The sequence below is a fragment of the Falco punctatus genome (genome assembly GCF_963210335.1).
Source record: "Falco punctatus genome assembly, chromosome: 2".
In the NCBI taxonomy this organism is placed as follows: domain Eukaryota; kingdom Metazoa; phylum Chordata; class Aves; order Falconiformes; family Falconidae; genus Falco; species Falco punctatus.
The window spans coordinates 12,889,025-12,908,514 of record NC_137581.1 but is presented as its reverse complement, the minus strand read 5'-3'; the positions used below and the strand labels follow the sequence as shown (position 1 = coordinate 12,908,514).

The 19,490-nt window shown below is 45.4% G+C and overlaps 1 protein-coding gene across 7 annotated transcripts in view; it reads left to right on the top strand.

The window, feature by feature from the left end:
- Positions 1 to 19,490, top strand: part of MTMR2 (myotubularin related protein 2) — a 70,499-nt gene that overhangs the window by 48,875 nt on the left and 2,134 nt on the right. For all 7 annotated transcript variants that reach the window (XM_080376979.1, XM_080376983.1, XM_080376980.1 and 4 more), the window contains 9 exons: positions 13 to 114; positions 799 to 882; positions 8,462 to 8,611; positions 9,428 to 9,616; positions 11,923 to 12,108; positions 12,940 to 13,146; positions 15,217 to 15,309; positions 16,902 to 17,015; positions 18,419 to 18,595. In XM_080376979.1, coding sequence (XP_080233105.1) covers positions 13 to 114; positions 799 to 882; positions 8,462 to 8,611; positions 9,428 to 9,616; positions 11,923 to 12,108; positions 12,940 to 13,146; positions 15,217 to 15,309; positions 16,902 to 17,015; positions 18,419 to 18,595 — 1,302 coding nt within the window. The remainder of the gene's footprint in view (positions 1 to 12; positions 115 to 798; positions 883 to 8,461; positions 8,612 to 9,427; positions 9,617 to 11,922; positions 12,109 to 12,939; positions 13,147 to 15,216; positions 15,310 to 16,901; positions 17,016 to 18,418; positions 18,596 to 19,490) is intronic.

The window sequence follows — 19,490 nt, the reverse complement described above, 5'->3', positions numbered from 1 at the left end:
TTTTTTTTGTAGGATATTCGGAACTTGCGGTTTGCTCATAAGCCTGAAGGGAGAACTAGACGGTCCATATTTGAGAACCTAATGAAATATGCTTTTCCAGTTTCAAATAATCTGGTAAGTATTTTCTTTTCAGTTTTTACCAAAAGGCACAGAGTGGCAGTAAGCTGGTTTGTTCAGTCTCATCTACTTGGTACAGTGTTCACATAGAGTGCATTTTGTTGAAGGAGGAGAAATGCTGGTTTTCAAATCTGTTCTAGAATGACTTCTGTAGGAGTTCAGATTGTGTCAAAAACAGGAAAAGTCTGCTACCTTGGGGCTGGATTCCTTCATGCATGGAGAATGACTTACTGATACATCCTTGTAACAGAGGGAAAATACTCAAAGCACAGTGACATCCATCAGAGGTTTACAGCTAATTGTTGACTGCATTGCCCCAAATCTGGAATGCAGTTCTTCTGCTGTGTCATGTTATGGCACTGCAATTGTTGCTTCAAATACTGGGTGAAAGGATCTAGTTCTTAATATGTAACAGCCTTCTTACCCAATTAGTCTTTTCTTTCTCTCTTTAATAATAAACTACTTTTGTCCATGAAGTACTACATAATCGACAAGCAAGATCAGGGGTATAGAGGAAAATACATTGTTGTACTAATTACCTGCTACAGTGAGTGTGTTAATCTTTTTCACAAAGCCCTAAAAGAAAAGCAGTGCAATGGGAAAAAAGAAGGACCGTTCATGAGTTGCATCCTGGAAATGGGCTCGGAGTGGGCTCTTAATGGTAAATTTTCTTTCTTTCAGCCACTTTTTGCATTTGAGTACAAAGAAGTTTTCCCAGAGAATGGGTGGAAGGTGTATGACCCCACTTGGGAGTACAGAAGACAGGTGTGTATTGTGCCATGTCCTTCCTCATCATCTCTGCTCTTCAGAAGTAAGGCTCTGTGCAGTAATACAATTACAGGTCGCATGGAGTAGAGAGTGATCCTGCTGACACATGTCATGCAGGCTGGGTTAGAACATTGTTCTCCACACCGCAGTGATTGATGACAGCAGTACAGCTTTAAAGATAGTAGCATCCACTGGTGGAAATTACTCAGGCTGCGGAGAGCTGACTTTAGGCTTTGGTAAAAAGCCCCATTGGTCTGGCTTACTCATCAGCCACTGCGGCAGTGAGAAGTGGAGGATGCATTTTGCAGGTGCAGGCACCCAACTGTTGAGTTTCACACCTCAGATCTTGCTTGTATCAGTTTTAATTCTTTTCATTCTTTCCTGTTTTAAACAGAACTTGGAAAGAAAAAAATCAAATGTAGAATGCCTTCATTTTCTTGGGGAATTGGCGTAGGGATCAACCTAGAGTGTGTTGTGATTAACCATAGCTTAGAACAGTTTGTAGTGTGCCAAGAGTACACTGTCAAAGGTATTAATGGTCGTGAAGTGGCAGGCTGTCAGTTAGGAGTACCGTGCTAAAAACTTGATTGATCCTTCCCGGGCGGAAAAGATGGGAGAATTTAGGCTTTTATAATGAAATCACTCTTGTCATAAAATTCTCATGTAGAGGAAACAGCACAATTTGGTGCCACATTTGCACTGAATACAGTAAACTTCTGTCTCATCCAGATCTGCCAGGATAAAACAAAGTTTTCTTTGTAAAATTAAGGAATTTTAAAAATTTAAAGAATTATTTGGGTCTTTCCCATAAACCAAACCAGAACAAAACCAGACCTGTATCCTGGCCTGGTTGTTCATCTGATTCCTGGCATCCAAAACCTGAAGAAAGGATTTTTTTTTCTAGCTCAAGTCTCATAAAAGCTGGGCATGCCTTCTAAATTGGTTACCTAGGCCTGTCATTAACAGATGGGGAGAGAGTGCTTCACCGTTGGGGGTGATTTGTTCCCTCCTAAAATAGCTGTCTAAGATAGATTGCTGGCTTCTAGGCTGCTAATTGAAAGTGAGATGTATCTTACCTCCTATGTCTTCATTACAAAAAAGTGTATGTTTTGCAATGAGATACCACTATCTAAAATCCTAACGGAGACAAATGCCCATTATTTGTAATCAAGGACACACACTGTATCTAAGGTTGACTTTGACTACTAAGACCAGATAATGCAGCAATTACTGCTTCGTTTAGAATTTAACTCTTTCTTGATAGCTATTTTAAGGAAAGATCTGTTTATAAAGAAGGATCTGCAGCCCAAGTTCTATGGGCAAGACGCTTCTTTATAAGGGTGAGAACTTTGAAGTAAAGACTAAAGAATACCGGTGCTATCAAAATGGTCTCCATTGAAAAGCACAGCATTCACTTAGCCAAGCTTCAGTTAAAACCGGCGAAGTACAAAAGACATTTTTACAGTACCTGGAAAGAAGGAGGGCTGACCCTTGAGAATCTGGAGGTAGATGATTCCAGTTTCTTAATCCTGGCATGCCTGGTTTTAGAATACAAGCTTTTCTGCCTGTATTAGTTTTTTTTTATTGTGATTGACTGTACCTTAAATTTTGCGGGAGTTTGGTTACATGCTGAAAGGATAGGTATGTTTACATGGATGTGATTTACATTTCCAGCTCTTCAACGCCTTTCTGTAACGAAAATGAGACTGGGCCATGGTGTGTTTTATTTCTGGTCACACAAAGTAGCACTGTTGTGTGTAAAGCATGTCACAATTGAGACATTGCTGCAACATGTACTCTTGTTATGACCTGATTTTGTGTCATTTTTGACCGGACAGGAAGACCTTAGCCTAACTGCTTTTATGTCGAGAAACCAAACTAATGTTCATATGCTGAAACCCCTGGTCATTTGCTTATGTTGATAACTGCAAAAATGTATCCAGACCAGGATTTTTTGCAGCCACAGCCTATCTGAATGTTACCCATGATGGGCCACAGTCATTACCATTGCAGATCACACAATCCATCTGTCCCCGTAGCTTATCTTCAAAATTGACCAACACCAGCTGCTGAAGAAGAGGCAAACTGTACTGCAATAGATGTTTATGTTGTGATCTGGCCAGGAGGAGAATTTCATCCCTTTCGTTGATTGATTTAGGTCCTGCAGCATGAAGCTTTATGTCCCATCCAAAACCTTTAGGTATTTCAGTCTGTTTATTTAATTTCAGCATTTATAACTACGGATGTTCAATTTATCTGTGTGAGTGTCTTAGCCTTTTTTCTTAATCCAGCCAGGTTCTGTTAAAACAATAACAAATACTACAGTAAATCAGGATTATGTCCTGAAATGGCAGCAGGGATTCGTTAACAGTGAAACAAAACTGCCATCATCAAGTCAGATAATAGGATTACCTGTCTCTAACCGTATGAATTGTGATCAGAAACAGAAAAGCAGGATATGCGCACGATCTGCAGGACCTTTTGGAATTAGTTTAAAAATTATTAGAGAAGAGCTGGCCTAGGGCATGAGCAGCCCAGCAGTATGGCCAGGCGTTAACTTGGTATCTCTTAGGCCATGTCAGTCATTTCCTGGTGGGAGCAGGGGCACAGAGGGAGGGGAGCAGAGCAAAAGTAGAAGCCAACTACAAGGCGTCCAGAAAAGACTTTTAGAGTAGGACCTATATCTACACTAGTAGACATGGCAAGTTTGTGTGTGGTATGATTTATTTACTTTTTTTATCTTCCAGGTTAATATAAGTGTGTTGATATGATAGAGATAGTAGCAATTAAGAAAAATAGTCAGTAAACCCCCTGACATCTCTGTTAGCATTCTTGGGAAAGATGGAAATATGTAACTTATTAAAAATCTGTGATTGTGTAAAACTATGGGGAGTAATAAACAACCTGTAGAGAACAAAAGGAACTTAGAGAGGTTTGGGATTTAGTTGGTAAATGGAATCACATGTGGCAAATGAAATTTAAAACTGAAATTGCTCCCTGATTTTTATTACACGCAGGCTGGCAGAGTATAAAACAGAATTGCAAAGTGAATAAGACTCAGCTGAAACCAAAAGGCCTTGAGATGCCTTTGGAGTAACTTAAAGCTTTCATTTTCCTTAACAAGGTGGGGAGCATTTGGAAAATATTACAAGGGATTGTGAAGCTGGAAATGTGTGATGTTTCCCTACAGAAGTCCTGCTCGTCTAATCCCATACTCCGGTCATATGTACCGGGGAGTAACAGTACAGGTCTGTGGTTGCTGCTTTCAGAAAAAAAAGTAGAGAAAATAATTTGGCAGAGGAGCTGACTTGTTTTGAGGGTAAAAGAAGCCCAGCATTAGTGTACAAGCAGAGTGGGAAAGGTACGGTGTGAGAGCAGCATCCTGCAGGGGCCTGTTGGGTGTAACTTAGGGGAGTAAAATGAGAATTGAACTGTTAAATGTCCCATGGTTTAACTGAGGTCCTGCTTACGCCAGGTACGTCCCTACTGCAAAAGGGATCGCAGCCCTTCTGTGCTAAGCAGGCACAGCCTGGGCTGAGCAGAGGGACCAGCTTGGCTCTGGCAGCTGTATCCTGTGTCAGTGCAGGGATGTGCTGAGCTAAATGTGCTCAGCCTCTTGGTATCCCATGGCTCAGACCGAGTTCGAGAGAAGCACTGCTGATGTGTAACTCGGGACCCTCCCTGCCTTGCCCGCTGCAGCTCAGGGTGTACCTGCGTGGCTAAGCTCAGAATTGGTCTACTGCATCCCATAGAGAGATGGGGCTGTGTATAATTCCAGCAAGGAAATTATTTTTTTTCCTGCCAGATCCTCATGTGGTTAGGGTTAAACATGTGCTTTGTAAGGTGGTGGTTTCAGTGCCATGCTGGTCTGTCTGCAGCCATTTTTCCTTGCAAATGAAGAAACTCTGTCTTCTGCAACGTGCGTAGGTCAAGTGATAACTGAGCACAGGTCATTAAAGTAAGACATGAATGACTATCCAGAGGAAAGCCAAGTCTGCTTTGTGTGTGGAGATGACACAAAGGCTGGGTCTTTATGGTTGGATGATACAGCTGTAAGGAGTATTCCCAAGCACTGGGGCACCTTCATCGCACGTTGGAGGCATAGCTTCAGTCCAGGTTGTTACTGTCTCTCTTTTGAATGAGTGTGTTTGAGCATCTTCAGCCATGCACGAAGATCCTCCTCCAGCAAGATGTACGCAGGTTGAGAGTATGAAGCGGTTTACTGGCTAACACACAAAAAAGATAGCTCAGATGTAACTAGCTACTAGGCTGAGAATTAGTACTCACCACCTCAGGGAAGGCATCTGAAGAGACTTTCCTGGCCAGGCAGGCACTACTGAGAGGCGAAGGATCAGCCTCTGCACCTCCCTTAGTTGGGTTGTTGCCATCTTCCACCAGTAATGTCACCCCCAGCACACAGACGACCCAGCTGTTGGCCCTCATCCAGTGACCCCCGACTAAACTCGCAGTTTTGCCTTTTGGATTTTATACCATTTCATGATGTTTTTCCCTCCTGAAACCTTGAGTTACCAGCGATCCGCATCTCAACAATCCTCTTCCTCTATCTGCAGTTTTACGTTTCTTGCTTTTCTATAGATTTTCATGCAGCTCTCGTGTGTGGCTTTGCAGTGTCCCTGGCAGTCGGAGCCGTGGCTGTGCCGGGACCTGAAGAGGAGCAGAGAAGAGGGAGGCTGCAAGGCTGGCTTGCCTGCTCCCAGACCTGGGCACGGTTCAGAGGGCTGGCGCCGTGAAGGATCACCGGGCGGCAGCATGGACAAATCGCCCTGTTTTGAGGATAAACGAGTCTGAATGTGAGGTGCGCTGTGCCAGCTGGTCTCAGTGAGAACGGGCACGGGCACGTTCAGTTTATGGCCATAGATGTGGCTGTGCAGCCTTCCTCACTTTGCCCTCTGGCAGTCACCAAGCGTGAGAGTTCTCCTGACACCAGGGTCTACTAGCGGCGTTAGTTTACCTGGAGAAGACAGACCTTGTGCAGCAGTCCGGGCAGCAAGCGCTGGTCCCTGGTGTGGACGCTCGGCAGCCATGCTCCCTGGCAGCCTGGGGATGCTCACGCCTGCTGCCAGCGTGGCACGCCTGGGTTCTCTGCCAGCTGTGTGGGCAGGCAGCTCCCAGAACCCATCCCAAGGCTGCAGCGGCTTCTTGAGTTACGTCTACAACACTTTGGGTTGGTTTGATAGTAGGCTTTTGGGTGCTCACAACTCACCAGGAAGCAGTGAAGTGCATGTTATGTGAGGAAATACAATGTGCTTTATATCACGTTTAGCTTTTTCTATTGCTTCCAGCTGAAGAAAGCACAAGTCTGAAGGAGCATGAATAAATGTAGAAGCTACATGGCACCGTGGCAAATGTCCTGGGAAGATGCAAATTCAGATTCCCTTCTAGCCCACTTTGCTTGTTTCTGTTGCTTTGAATCCTTAGAGAAAGTCATGATCTGAATCCAAAGCCCTCTTTGGTGCTGTGATTCAAGGCTCCTGTGCCAGGGGGAAGCAGACATTCCCTATGATTCAAATGAAATTTGAATGCTGACACACATCATCTTTTCTTTCTTTGGGGTTGTGTCATGGCTTTTTCTGGTCTGGGCCGTTGCAGAGGAAAGATTTCATTTACATTTGTCAGGGTGGTGCTGAAAGACAAAGCTTTGGAGCTGTCAGTTCTGGACCGAGCAGTGTGTGCTGAAGCCACTCTGCCCACCGCTGTGAAGAGGGTGCTTTACAGTGTCAGTGATGGCTTGATCTTCTCAGTGAGCACTGGTAGAGTTGCAGGGCAGGGCAAAAATGAGCTTTTCTTCCATGTAACTGCTTGTCAGCTCCCATTTTCCTTGCCAAGAGTGTGCTGACAGCATAGTTTTAATTCAGATTTGGGGGAGGTGGAATCTTCAAGCGTTGCTGATGGATCCACTGCAGTGCAGCCATGTACTTAATAGAACAGGGTTGAGAACAATTTAGTCATTTACCATTAGTTCACTTCCAGGTAGTAACCAGTTTGATCACAGCTGATGGACAGCTAAGAGCAAGTCTTGCTGTTCCCTGGTGTACAGCAGAGCTGGTGGACCGAGGAGATTCCGTCCTCGCTGTGTACAGCAGGTAGACCTCTGAGCACGTTTTACCCATCAGTAAGCTTGGACTGTGTATACACACTATTTGATGCCACTTTCTGCCAGTTTGGCTTCAGGCACTGCCAAGAAGAAGCTTTCCTTCAGGGTTTTCAGGTGTTTGTGATCCTGGCGGCGCTGCTGATTCCATGTAGTAACATTTCCTTCCCTGTGAGGTCCCCAGGACCAGGTGTGGTTCACAAGCAGGGTGTGTGACCGGTATTAGGCAAAGGTCTGTCCTCTCCTCACATTTCTAACCATGACCTGTTTTGACAGTGTGACTCACTGCTCTGATGGGGAACCAGCTGCAATCTGTGTGGGTCAACCACAATTACCACAGCTCATCTGATTCGGGTTAGATTTGTCATTTATTTCCCGTGGGAGCTGCAACAGTGGTAATCAGTGTCCCACCACCCTCCTTAAAATGAAGTACTGTTTATTAGAACAGAAGCATGCATTGTTTTAAGAGCTGGTGCTCCTCTAAAACAGACTCTGTGCTTAACAGTCTGGCCGTGTTCGCTGCGGTAGATCTGTCTTCCCCACAGAGATGCTTTGTGTCAGTGCTCACCCCTGCTGCAGCAAGTGTCTGTGTAAATGTCTCCTTGTAGGCACACAGTAGCAGCCACACCGTTTTGATCTGTTACATCCCAGCATCAGCCAAACTAAGTCTGCAAGTTGTCAGGACTGTCCCTGTTGTGCTTCAGGTGTTCCCTGGAGGTTACCGTCTGGGAAGCTGTTGAGTTGCTTCCCCATCAGGGCATGCTGAGCTCAAGTATGTGTGTGTGTGTGTAGATCCCCTGCTCTCCCAGCCCAAGTCAGACTGGTACAACTAGAGAGCTTGGTCTGAGAGGAGCGTGAGAGTTGTGTATCTCTGTCCAGATCCCATACAGTCACGCAGTGAGAAACATAAAATTATTAGGGTTTTGGTGGTTTTAAGGGGTCGTACAGCTGTGCAAGGCCCAGAACAGCTTGGGTTTTTTGGGGTGTTTTACTGCCTGTTCTCCCTTCTCTCTTCCCCTCCATCCCGTCTGGTAACTACACTCCATCCCCAGTTTCCACCCACTACGTTTGAGCTAAGAGAGGTGTGAGGACTGTCAGTCACCCATCCTGTCCCGCTCCTGGCTCTCCTGTAAACACTATGATGAGACCAGGAGGTAATTAAAGGTGATCTCAGGTGTTGCCTGTGTTACCTGTGTTGCCACATCTGTAGCCTCCACAGTTCGGTTGCCATAGGTGAGCCTGCCTGCAGTCTTCTAGTTTTCCTGCTCTTCAGTGGCCTGAGCAAAACATCTACCTATCTGGGAGGAGGCACAAAATGCAAATGACCACGTTAATGCAGTCCTAGGCTCCAGCTGTAAATGTCCTTCGTTAACAAAAGTTGCCTTGAATTTCAGGTCTGGGGATTTGACTGTGCTGAGGTCTCAGAGCAATTCATTTGCTAACCTGCTGTTGTTTCCTCTTTAGGGAATTCCCAATGAAAGCTGGAGGCTGACCAAGATTAATGAGCGCTATGAGCTGTGTGATACATACCCTGCCATTCTAGCTGTGCCTGTAAACATTCCCGATGAGGAATTAAAGAGAGTAGCATCTTTCAGATCAAGAGGACGCATACCAGTGAGTGTGACAAAAGAAGCCACTTCGATGCGGTTTTGTTACATACCTTTGGGCCATAAATAATACCAAGATCAGGCTGAGTGGATTCCATGGAGCAAATAAATGGTCAATGGATAATAAAAGTGACAGCGATGTTTGAGAAGTCAGAAAGCAGCCAGAAAGCTGGAACTACTGTTGTGAAAGAGGCATAGACTAAACCAAAATGAGAAGATAAGATAACTTCGCACAGCCTGGACCGAATCTCAGTTCAGTTCTTAGGAAATGCAAAGCGGCCCTGTTTGATGGATTACAATTGTCTGGCCTCGTCTGACTTTCAGGATAGGGGAATATTTAGTGATATTCTTGATGAAAATGCTTATTAGGTGAAATTAAGTCAAAATAGATTGTTATGATGTTCATTTCAGCGGTAACTGAAAATGTACTGGTTTATTTCTCCAGTCTGTAGAAAATTAAATCTGTTCCTAAAATGCTTAACTTTTACGTGGTGTAACGTAGGGTAAGACATAGCCCAATGAATGCAGAGACGGAAAATTTGTGAGCCACACAACAGTGAGAAAACAGTCTGCATCTTATTTAAAAGTCAGACTTAAACCTATTCAGTCACTTCTTGTTTGTTCAAACTTTGGGAATACCACCAGATGAATGAGTAAGGACAGAAGAGTTCTTTCTTTCATTCAATAGTGATTTAATAGAATCCAGCCTTGTGGAACCAGCTAATACAGGGCAGGATCCCAGAGCAAGCCATTACAGGTAACACACTTCACTGGTTTAATGAATCCCATTTTTTCTTCATTTCTTTCTCATTTGTTTTCAAAGGTGTTGTCATGGATTCACCCAGAAAGTCAAGCAACGATCACTCGCTGTAGCCAACCAATGGTGGGAGTGAGTGGCAAGCGAAGCAAGGAAGATGAAAAGTACCTTCAAGCCATCATGGATTCTAATGCTCAGTCCCATAAAATATTCATATTTGATGCAAGGCCTAGTGTGAATGCTGTAGCCAATAAGGTCAGGCGCTTTTTCCTTTGTCTGGAGCTGGGAATGTAATAATTTAGAGCACATTTCCTACCACTGTTTCAAATTATTCATGAGGATCACGAAAGGGTTTGTTACAGTGAAGGGAATTGTATGCAGTAATGTAATTCTCTAGAATGACTTTTACATCTGTGCTGGTACCTGTAAGACACCAGTGTGATTATTGCAGGTCCGTTTGAATTAATCTACAATGGGAAATGAGATTGGATGGGGGAAAAGAAATCAAAGTCGTACTGGGGTCAGAGTACTGAGGTCAAACTCTAGCACCCTGGATCTTGTGTATCACCATTTTTCACTTCACGTGGTTGAAAGACTCCTTCCTCTTAACAGCACCAGAACCCTGTCCCTGTTAACCCTGATGCGAGCAGGGGATACTCAGCACTTAGGAAAATCAGGCATCATTTCAAAATATAAGCTGGGGATCATTAATGTCCTGGAATGTTGCTGTGTTCTTCCTGCTCTTACAGAATCATAGAATAGTTTGGGTTTGAAGGGACCTTCAAAAGTCATCTAGTCCAACCCCGCCGCTGCAGTGAACAGGGACTTCTTCAACCAGATCAGGTTGCTCAGAGCCCCGTCCAACCTGACCTTGAATGTTTCCAGGCATGGGGCATCTACCACCACTGTGGGCAACCTGTGCCAGTGTTTTACCACCCTCATCATAAAAAAATTCTTCTTTATACTTAGTCTGAATCTACCTTCTTACCCCATATCCTATTGCAAGAGACCTTACTAGAAAATTTTTCCCCATCTTCCTTATAAGCCCCCTATTATTTATTGAAAGGCTGCAGTAAGTTCTCCCTGATGCCTTCTCTGGGCTGAACATCCCCAGCTCTCTCAGCCTTTCCTCACAGGAGAGGTGCTCCAGCCATCTGATCATTTTTGTGGCTTCTGGACCCATTCCAACAGGCCCATGTCTTTCCTGTGCTGAGGACCCCAGAGCTGGACGCAGCACTCCAGGTGGGGTCTCCCCAGAGCAGAGCAGAGGGGGAGAATCCCCTCCCTCGACCTGCTGGTCACGCTTCTTTTGATGCAGCCCAGGATACAGAAGGCTTTCCAGGCTGTGAGTGCACATTGCTGGCTCATGTCCAGCTTTTCATCTACCAGTACCCCCAGTTCCTTCTTGGCAGTGCTGCTCTCCATCCCTTCATCCCCCAGCCTGTATTGATACCAGGGCTGCCCTGACCCAGGTGCAGGACCTTGCACTTGGCCTTGTTGAACCTCATAAGGTTGATGTAGGCCCACTTCTGGAGCTTGTCCAGGTCCCTCTGAATGTCATCCTGTCCCTCAGGTGTGTCAACTGCACCACTCAGCTTGGTGTTGTCTGCAAACCTGCTGAGGGTGCACCTGAACCCACTGTCTGTGCTGGTCCCAGTACAGGCCCCTGAGGGATGCCACTTGTTACTGATGACCTGGATATTGAGCCGCTGACCGCTACCCTCTGGATGGATCCAACCAGTTCCACTGAACAGTCCACCCATCAAATCCATGTCTTTCCAATTTAGAGAGAAGGATGTTGTGGGGGTCTGTGTCAAAGGCCTTACAGAAGTCCAGACAGATGACATCTGTAGCTCTTCCCTTGTCCATTGACGTAGTCACTCCATCACAGAAGGCCACTAGGTTGGTCAGGCAGGACTTGCCCTTGGTGAAGCCATGCTGGCCGTCTCAAATCACCTCCCTGTCCCCCATGTGCCTTAGCACAGCTTCTAGGAGGATCTGTTCCATGATCTTCCCAGGCACAGAGGTGAGGCTGAAGGCTGGTAGTTCCCAGGGCCCTCCTTTCCACCCTTTTAAAAATTACTTCTCATGCCATCACTGTAAGCCCTGTTTTAATGGTAGAACCACTTTGTTGCACTAAACCTGATATTTTTTTATTATTTTTTTTTTAAATCTGCCTTTCCCACTTCCTAGGAAAGGTAATTAGTGTGTGGGATATACTCTTCTATAATGGTGTGGTAAATTTGTAAATGACAGAATAGTGAATCTAATGAGCAGCTTGAATGGGGATAAATGATAATTACAGAGAAAAAGAAGGCTTGTAATGTGATATTCTTTGTACAAATTGTAGCATTCATTAACTGTTGCAGGAAAGAGACACAAAGTGTGCGCATGTACATATTTGTTCCCAATTTTAAGATAAATCCAATGTTTTCTGCCTGCTTTAGATAGCACAATCACTGTGGTATTTCGTCAGCTGTTACTTGCTTAGGAGAGACGATTGGGATAAAGTATAAATTATGGTTTTGTTTAATGATTTGTATGTGGGTTTTGTTCTTCAGGCTAAAGGAGGGGGCTACGAGAGCGAGGATGCTTACCAGAATGCAGAATTAGTGTTCCTGGACATTCACAATATTCACGTTATGAGGGAATCGCTGAGAAAACTGAAAGAAATTGTGTATCCCAATATCGAGGAGACTCACTGGCTGTCTAACTTAGAGTCAACTCACTGGCTAGAGCATATCAAGGTATGTGTGTCTGCACCCACTGGACGCAGCTGAGTAACCACGAGTCCGTACCAGACTGTTCACTGGGAAATGTGTCCAGAGCTAACTCCAGTACTGGGATTTCAATGCATGAGAATCTAAAGACTTACAATTTGGTTTTGATTTATAAACAACTAAAAGCACAGTTTCATGGAATGGCAAATCTTGAGGAGATTGGAAGAGGGATAAGAGAGGGGGTTGAAATACTGACAAATGGTGTTTTGGAGGTGAAGTGTGTTGCTGGGTAATGTGTAACTGTGAAAGCTGTGGTTAGAGCACAGGAGTCCCAGAGTTTCCAGACTCTTGGTCCTCGACATCCTGGTGTTACTGCCTGGTCCAGAGCAGCAAATGTTAGGAGTTTGTGCTTTTCAGGAATCCAAGCAGAGTCAGAATGAGTGCTTCAGCGTCTGCGGATGTTGGTTTTCAAATGAAGCTCTTTCTCTCCTGCAAACACCCAGCTTACTTTGTGGACCTGCTAATGCAGACAGGGGCAAATCTGCTCCGGGGGCGGTTGCAAGGTGATGGCCATTTTGAGTTCCTGTCAGACACAGAACGCTCCTGTGTTTAAATCTTGACCTGTCCAAGGACTGAGCTTAATGCAAAGGCTCTTCTAGAGTTGTGCCTACACTACAGTTTAGATCTGTTGTCATCTTGCTGGAACAAAAAAAAGTGTTCACCAATTTGCTGTCCTAGTTATAAAGTAGTTGGAACTGATCTACCATTCTCCTTGAAGCTTGTGTTGTCACTAGCCATTTTTCATTTATAGTTTCCATTCCAAAGAGATGTTGTAACTTTTTTTTTTTTTTTTCCTAGCTCATTCTGGCTGGAGCCCTTCGGATCGCTGACAAGGTGGAGTCGGGGAAGACATCTGTGGTTGTACACTGCAGTGATGGCTGGGACCGGACAGCCCAGCTCACCTCTCTCTCTCTGCTCATGTTAGATGGCTACTACCGAACTATCAGGGGCTTTGAAGTGCTAGTGGAGAAGGAGTGGCTGAGCTTCGGCCACAGATTTCAGCTGGTGAGTCACTAGCCCTTGGAAGGCACTGAACAGAAAGTTATTGTCCACCTTGAAGGAATTTCAAAGGAGTTTAGCCTTTCCTGTGAGAAGTCTCCCAGCTGAACTCGCAGAGGAAAGGTGAATGCTGCTGCTATTGTTTTCTGCCTATAATTCCAGTCTTCTGTTAACCTGCTTGGAGACAATATTGGTTAGATAAGAGGAACAGGTGGTATTAAATTTCTCAGGTGCCTGACTGACATGTCGTGTTCCCATGCTTAGGCTTAAACTAACAGTGTGGTTTTGGATTCAGGGTAGGCATTTCTGCTGGGAGTTGGTAGAGACCACTAGGGTATTTTGTGTCTTTCTTTCCAGTTCAGTCCAGACTGCTTGGACATCATCATCTAACAAATGCCTTTGTATTGAAGAGGCTGGGGAATTTTGTTAATGGCCTTGACCTCCCATTTTCTTCAGGCACATCTCATTTTTGGGGAGGCTTTTCTTCTTTAGCTGAAAGATGAGCAGTTTGAGACTGCACCAAGAGTTGTGGTTGTGTCCCTAGAGGTGGCAGAGAGGCAGCTTTGTGGACTTTGTGACACAGCAGTTTGTTACAGTTTGCACTGGTGGGAATTGAGAGAGCCTTTCAGTCTTTTACTATTGTGTTTTGCTCTTAGCTGTTCTCTTGTGGTTGTTTATTTTTGGCAAGAGCTAGAACACGGTCTGTTTACAGCACGTGCAGTGGTGGGTTGCATAGTCAAAAGCTCTGAGGAAGGTGGAGAAACTGAGGTACTAAGCCGTGGAGGTTCTGCTGCAGCAAAACTGTTACCTGGTGTTTGAATGATGGGTATTCTAGCCTCCCTGTCTATACAAAGAAGATAATTATATTGATTCCCTTTGGTGAGGGGGGAACAGTATTACAGAAGAGGCAAGGATCTCTGTTGCATCCAGAAGAATGGCTGCAGAAGCGTGGCCTTAGAATCTCTGAAGATCTGCACAGTCCAGGCCTGGTATTAGAATAGGCCTGTAATCAGAAGTGTACTGAAGTTGCTGTGCTGAAGTTAACAAGAAAGGTAGCCTTGAGCTGTTCTTGAATCCTGAGACCGAGTAATTATGTTGTGCCAACAGGCCGTGGCTGTAACAAGCTGCAGCTGCTGGGAAAGCAGGTGCAGGGCCAAGAAAGATAGGGAGCGGTATGGGAAAATAGGGAGTAACAAACTGCAAGGCTGAAGCACAGCAACACAATTAGCTACATGGATAGAATGCTTATTTTAGTCATGCTAATTAGGGGTGTGAGAACCGCGCGCCTTTAGAGACTACTAACCAATTATATTTCTGCTTTACGAATATGCATGTGTATCGGTTCTATGTAAGTAGTGTTAGCAACTAATAAAGGTGAGCAAGATGCATAACTCATATTGAGCGTCTTCTTGACTCCGACTGGAACCCTTCTTCCAACAGTTACATGTTCTTCTTGTGTCTTTGTATGGTACTTAGGGCTCCTGGGTAATATAACCACTGATGTGCTATACTAGTTGTAAGGAATCAGGCCTCACGTGTCTTGGCCACACAGCACGGTCAGGCTAGGAGGCCTACTTCTGGGGATACTTTCATCACTGCCTCCCTTGAGGTGGCAGGAGATGGCCTGGGTTAGTGTTTGTACAGCGCTTGGAAGCTGCGAGGTGTTGTGTGACGGTTGTCGCCACATGCCGTGCCTGTAGGTAGTGTTTGGATCTAGCACACTGTACTACTGTAGTAGCCAGGACGACAGCTGCAACTGAAGCAAAAAGCATTCTCATTTTTTTTCCTTCTGAACTTTAGCTATTAACTGAAATCAGTGCCAGCATAGCATCTGGAGCCTCTACTCAAACAACTCTTGTTTTAATTTAACATGAAAATATCCCCATAAAGAAATTTCGCTTCAAAGACGAAGGGAGTAGCTGTCCTTTACTCCTTTACCCACCGATATGGACAAAGCAAAATCAGGACTCTGATTTTGAAACTTCTTAAAGCTGCTGGTAAAGACTGAGAGGAGACACTGGCAGTTTCCCCACGAAGCCCTGTGCAACTCATGTTCTTTGTCCTGCTCTGTTTCAGAGAGTCGGCCATGGAGATAAGAATCATGCAGACGCGGACCGCTCTCCTGTCTTCCTCCAGTTCATCGACTGTGTCTGGCAAATGACAAGACAGGTAAATTGCTGGCTGGCACGTGTGTCCACGAAGCCAGTGTACCAAGACGTGACGCAGTGTCTGGCTGCAGGAATAATTCCAAGCTGACCTGCACAGGCCCTTTCCTGGGCTTCTACTCTTGTTTTGACTCTGGCAACAAGTTTCTCAGGAGTCTGCTTAGCAAAGAGCAGGAACGCACGAGTAAGCCACGATCTTGGCTTGCATCAAATTAGCTGTTTAGTGGGTGCTGCTTACCTACGTGCTGCTGTAATAAATCTGAGCTTGTGAGAGGAAGCTTGCCTCACCTGGAAAAGAGGGGACAGCTGCCTTACACTTACCATGGGCCGGAACAGGCACCCCAGGCATCCTCAGCAGCCCACTGTGCTTTCAGAAGCATAGGGGACTTGAGCTGCTAATGTAAGTCTCTAGAGTGGAGGGTGCAGACAGATCCCTGTTGCCTCTGCTCAAGCTGAATGCATAACCAAACCTGCAGGAGGACATGCGTTTGCTCCATTTTAAGTTCTTCTGATGGCCAACGTACTGCTCCTGGTTCATACGTGATGTACAGAGCTGAGTTCTTCACTTCAGAGCAGGCATGGCAGAGGCATAGTTCAAGAGAGATCCCTGTGGTTGGGAGGTTTTGCACCAGGTATGTGGGACCTGGAAGGTTTTTTCTGTCTAGTGTGGCTCAAAATGTGTCACATGGCAAATGTCAGCCATGGTCAGGCAGTTCATTGAAAAAATCAGGCTTAACACAGGTGAAATGGAAAAGTCTGTGAAGCTCTATGGTATCCGAGCAGAACACTGTCTATGAAACTTTATGGTATCCAAGCAGAAAACGAGGAAGTCTTTACCATTATCAAGTCACTTTCATCATGCTCTTCTTGGATTGCTCCTGCAAGCAGGCATCCTCACCTGTGGCTGGTGAGGTCAGGAAGTTGCAGCTGGGGCAGCCTGGGAGGAGAAGGGTGGTTTGTGAGGGAGGAAGGCCTCCCGCTCTCCCAGCATGTCTTCGCAGTTCACTGCATGTATTCGTACTGACCCTTTGTGGAGCTTCGGTTCTCCCTGTCTTGGGTCTGATTGTTTCTGCATGGAATGTCAACAGCAAACACAGCCCCTATCCATACACCTGCTCCTCCTGCTGCCCTGTGTTGCAAGATGCCTCCCTGCTGTTCCCTCTGGGGAGTGCTGTGTTACACACAGGTTATTCTCATTTGGCCCCAGGAAATTTCCATTTCTTTTTATGTGTGGTTTCACATGTGCTTCAGCCTTTTGTTCACAGTCTTGTTGCATGGTCTGTCATGAGGGGCAGGCATAGCAGAGCAAGCTTCAACTTGAAACAGCACTGAATGTGAGTAAACACAACGCTCAAACCCTTCAGACCTCTGGCTTTTGCTCAGAATTCCTCTGCACATGTAAAGCAGCTTTCCAAGAGAGAACTGTTACTTCTGGAAGGAGCAGATATGATCCTGAATATCCAGCCAGGCAGTGAACAGGGACAAATCCTGTTTTTAGCAGTCAAGAGGGCAACTCCTTATCAAGACCACAAAGTGGGAGAAAATTTGTGATTCCTATTCTAAAATCCCAACCTAACTTTCTGGTTCTGTGTGAAGTTTCCTACAGCATTTGAGTTCAATGAGTACTTCCTGATAACCATCCTGGACCACCTGTACAGCTGTTTGTTTGGGACCTTCCTGTGCAGCAGTGAGCAGCAGAGAGTGAAGGAGGTAAGACTGTTTCTCTCCAAGGTGAAGGCCTGGTACTGTGATTGCTTTAGCTGGCTGCTAGAGAAGTTGTTTCAGCACTCAAACGCAGTGGCAGGTGCAGGTCTGGGTAATGCCAAGCCCCTGTTCTTAACAGCTGGGACACAGGGTATTTTCCTCTTTGTGCAAACTGCTGTCTGTCGGAGATGTTACACTGCAGAGCAATACGGTTTCCTTCTAGACAGTCTCACTGCTTTCAGCTACTCAGTGGTGGCTGAATAGCTCCCAGTGTCTCCCAGGTAGTGGAAAGTGCAGTTTTTCCTTTGAACTTCAGTTTAATGTAACCTCCTCTGTGGAAACTGGTACCTTCTTGTCCTCCTTTTTCCTTGAAGTGGTCCCTTTAGTTGCTTTTAACTACCAAGTGTGCATTGTCATTCTGCACATATAGGTTACAGCAAGTAACCGGTGTCAGTGTGTGTTCCTGCTGTGCTTGCATTTTTCTGCGGGAGGACAGAGCTGCTGGTGTTAGGAAGGACATGCCTCTAGGTCCTGCCGCAGGCCAGGTCTGGTCAAGGTTGGCTTGCCAGAGGAGGAGGGTACATTCAGACCCAGTGTGGAATCAGATGGAAAAGCAGTGACACTCATTCTATCTCACCTACCTAAAGATTTTGTCACCAAAAGGTTGCAGCCTGACATCACAGAGGTACATCGTGGATGGGACTGTGTGGACCTGATGTGATTATAGTTTGTAGCACATCAGTTAAAAATAATAATAAACTACTGTAATACAGAAGTGGTGGCATGGTACTGTAGTGAATTCAAGGTCCCTGTTTCTGTAGAGTCCATAGTGACTGAATAATTGTAATTCCCCGAGAAGAAAACCTGCATGCTGTTCGCATGTGAGTTTTGGTGCTTTTTTTAAGGCCTCAGCCTAGTGAAGTACTTAATCTGGAAAGCACTTCACCACTGGTTTCACTGGGACTATTCACAGGCCTAATTATTCCACTAGATCAGGGCGCAAGTCAAATGTTTTCTTTTTTTCTTTGCAATTAAATACTCCAGCAAGTCCTCCAGGAGCACTTTAAAAAAAAAACCTCAGAGTTTAACTAAGGCATTGAGGGTTCATATGCCAGTGTCCCCCTGCTGTGCTGATGGTGATTCCTGGTCTGTGTTGGCAGCGGGGCGGGTAATGGGGATGTTCCCATGCCAGGGTGCATGTATGCCTGCCCGCATCCACGTGCTTCAATTACAATAACCGCATCAAAAGAACGTTTGGGTTTTTTGTTGGTTTTGGTTTTTTTTTTAGTGCCAAAAAGGGAAAGCAGCTCTGCATTAATGACAGGCCCGTGTACATGCTGTTACGCTTTGGAGATAAATGCTGTGATTCGTATGGGAACTAAAGCCTTCTCCACCCCCTTCTCTTACAGAGCCTTCCAAAAAAGACCATATCGCTTTGGTCTTACATCAACAGCCAACTCGAGGACTTTACTAACCCCTTGTACGTGAGCTACTCCAACCACGTCCTGTATCCCGTGGCCAGCATGCGCCATCTCGAGCTGTGGGTCGGCTACTACATCCGCTGGAACCCCAGGATGAAACCGCAGGTACGGCTCTTCCGTGCATCCTTCTTTTTATTTCCCTCTCCGCTAGTATTCATCCTGTCATTTTGGAGTTCCAAGACCTTTGAAGCGCAAGAAGTAATGGACAAACGTAGGCTGCCGCTGCTTAAATCTAAACCCAAAAGCCTAAATTCAAATGCAAGCAAACATAAGCGCAGCACCTACAGCTGGCTGGTGCGGGGTGCTCAGTTGGGGGTCACTGCCTTGGGAAATCTGCAGAAGCTGAAGATGCTCAGCAATTTGGAAAATTTCTTACTTACAATATGGGGAAAATCAGCTGAATTCTCCCTTCTTTATGAAAGGGCCTAAACCCCTAAGACTTCTTTGGATGCGGGATTCTAGATAAGAGCTTGGGGGCTGTATTTAGGTGACCAGCACTAGGAACCTGCTGCTTGAGGCACAGGCAGGCAGTCAAACTGCAGCCCTGTTACACTCTCCAACCCTGACAGCAAGGAAGCTGGCTTGCCCAGGGCAGGTTCCCGAGACAAGCAGCCTGAACACGGCCCTTGATGCTGAAATCACTTTTTAATAGGAAAGGACAAAAATTCCTGGATTTCCTGTGTCCAACAGCAGTTAACAGAGCTTTGCAATTCAGGGGCATTAGATACAGGAACCCAACAAATGCTTTGCAGCACTGTTCAAAAGTCAGAATTATGTAAAAACACTTAAGTATGTATTGGGTTTTTTTTTTCCTTAAAGCGCTAAAATTATGTCTGGGCTGAGACAAGGCCAGCAACCCCCAGAAATGTCAGGGATTAGCCCTGCAATTGTCATCTTCAAAATCTAGATTTTTGTTTAGCCACCGTTGTGCTATGCACACTGGATAAAAATGAGCTTCCCAAAGCCAGAGTAACTACTTACTTACCCCTGGGCTGGAGAC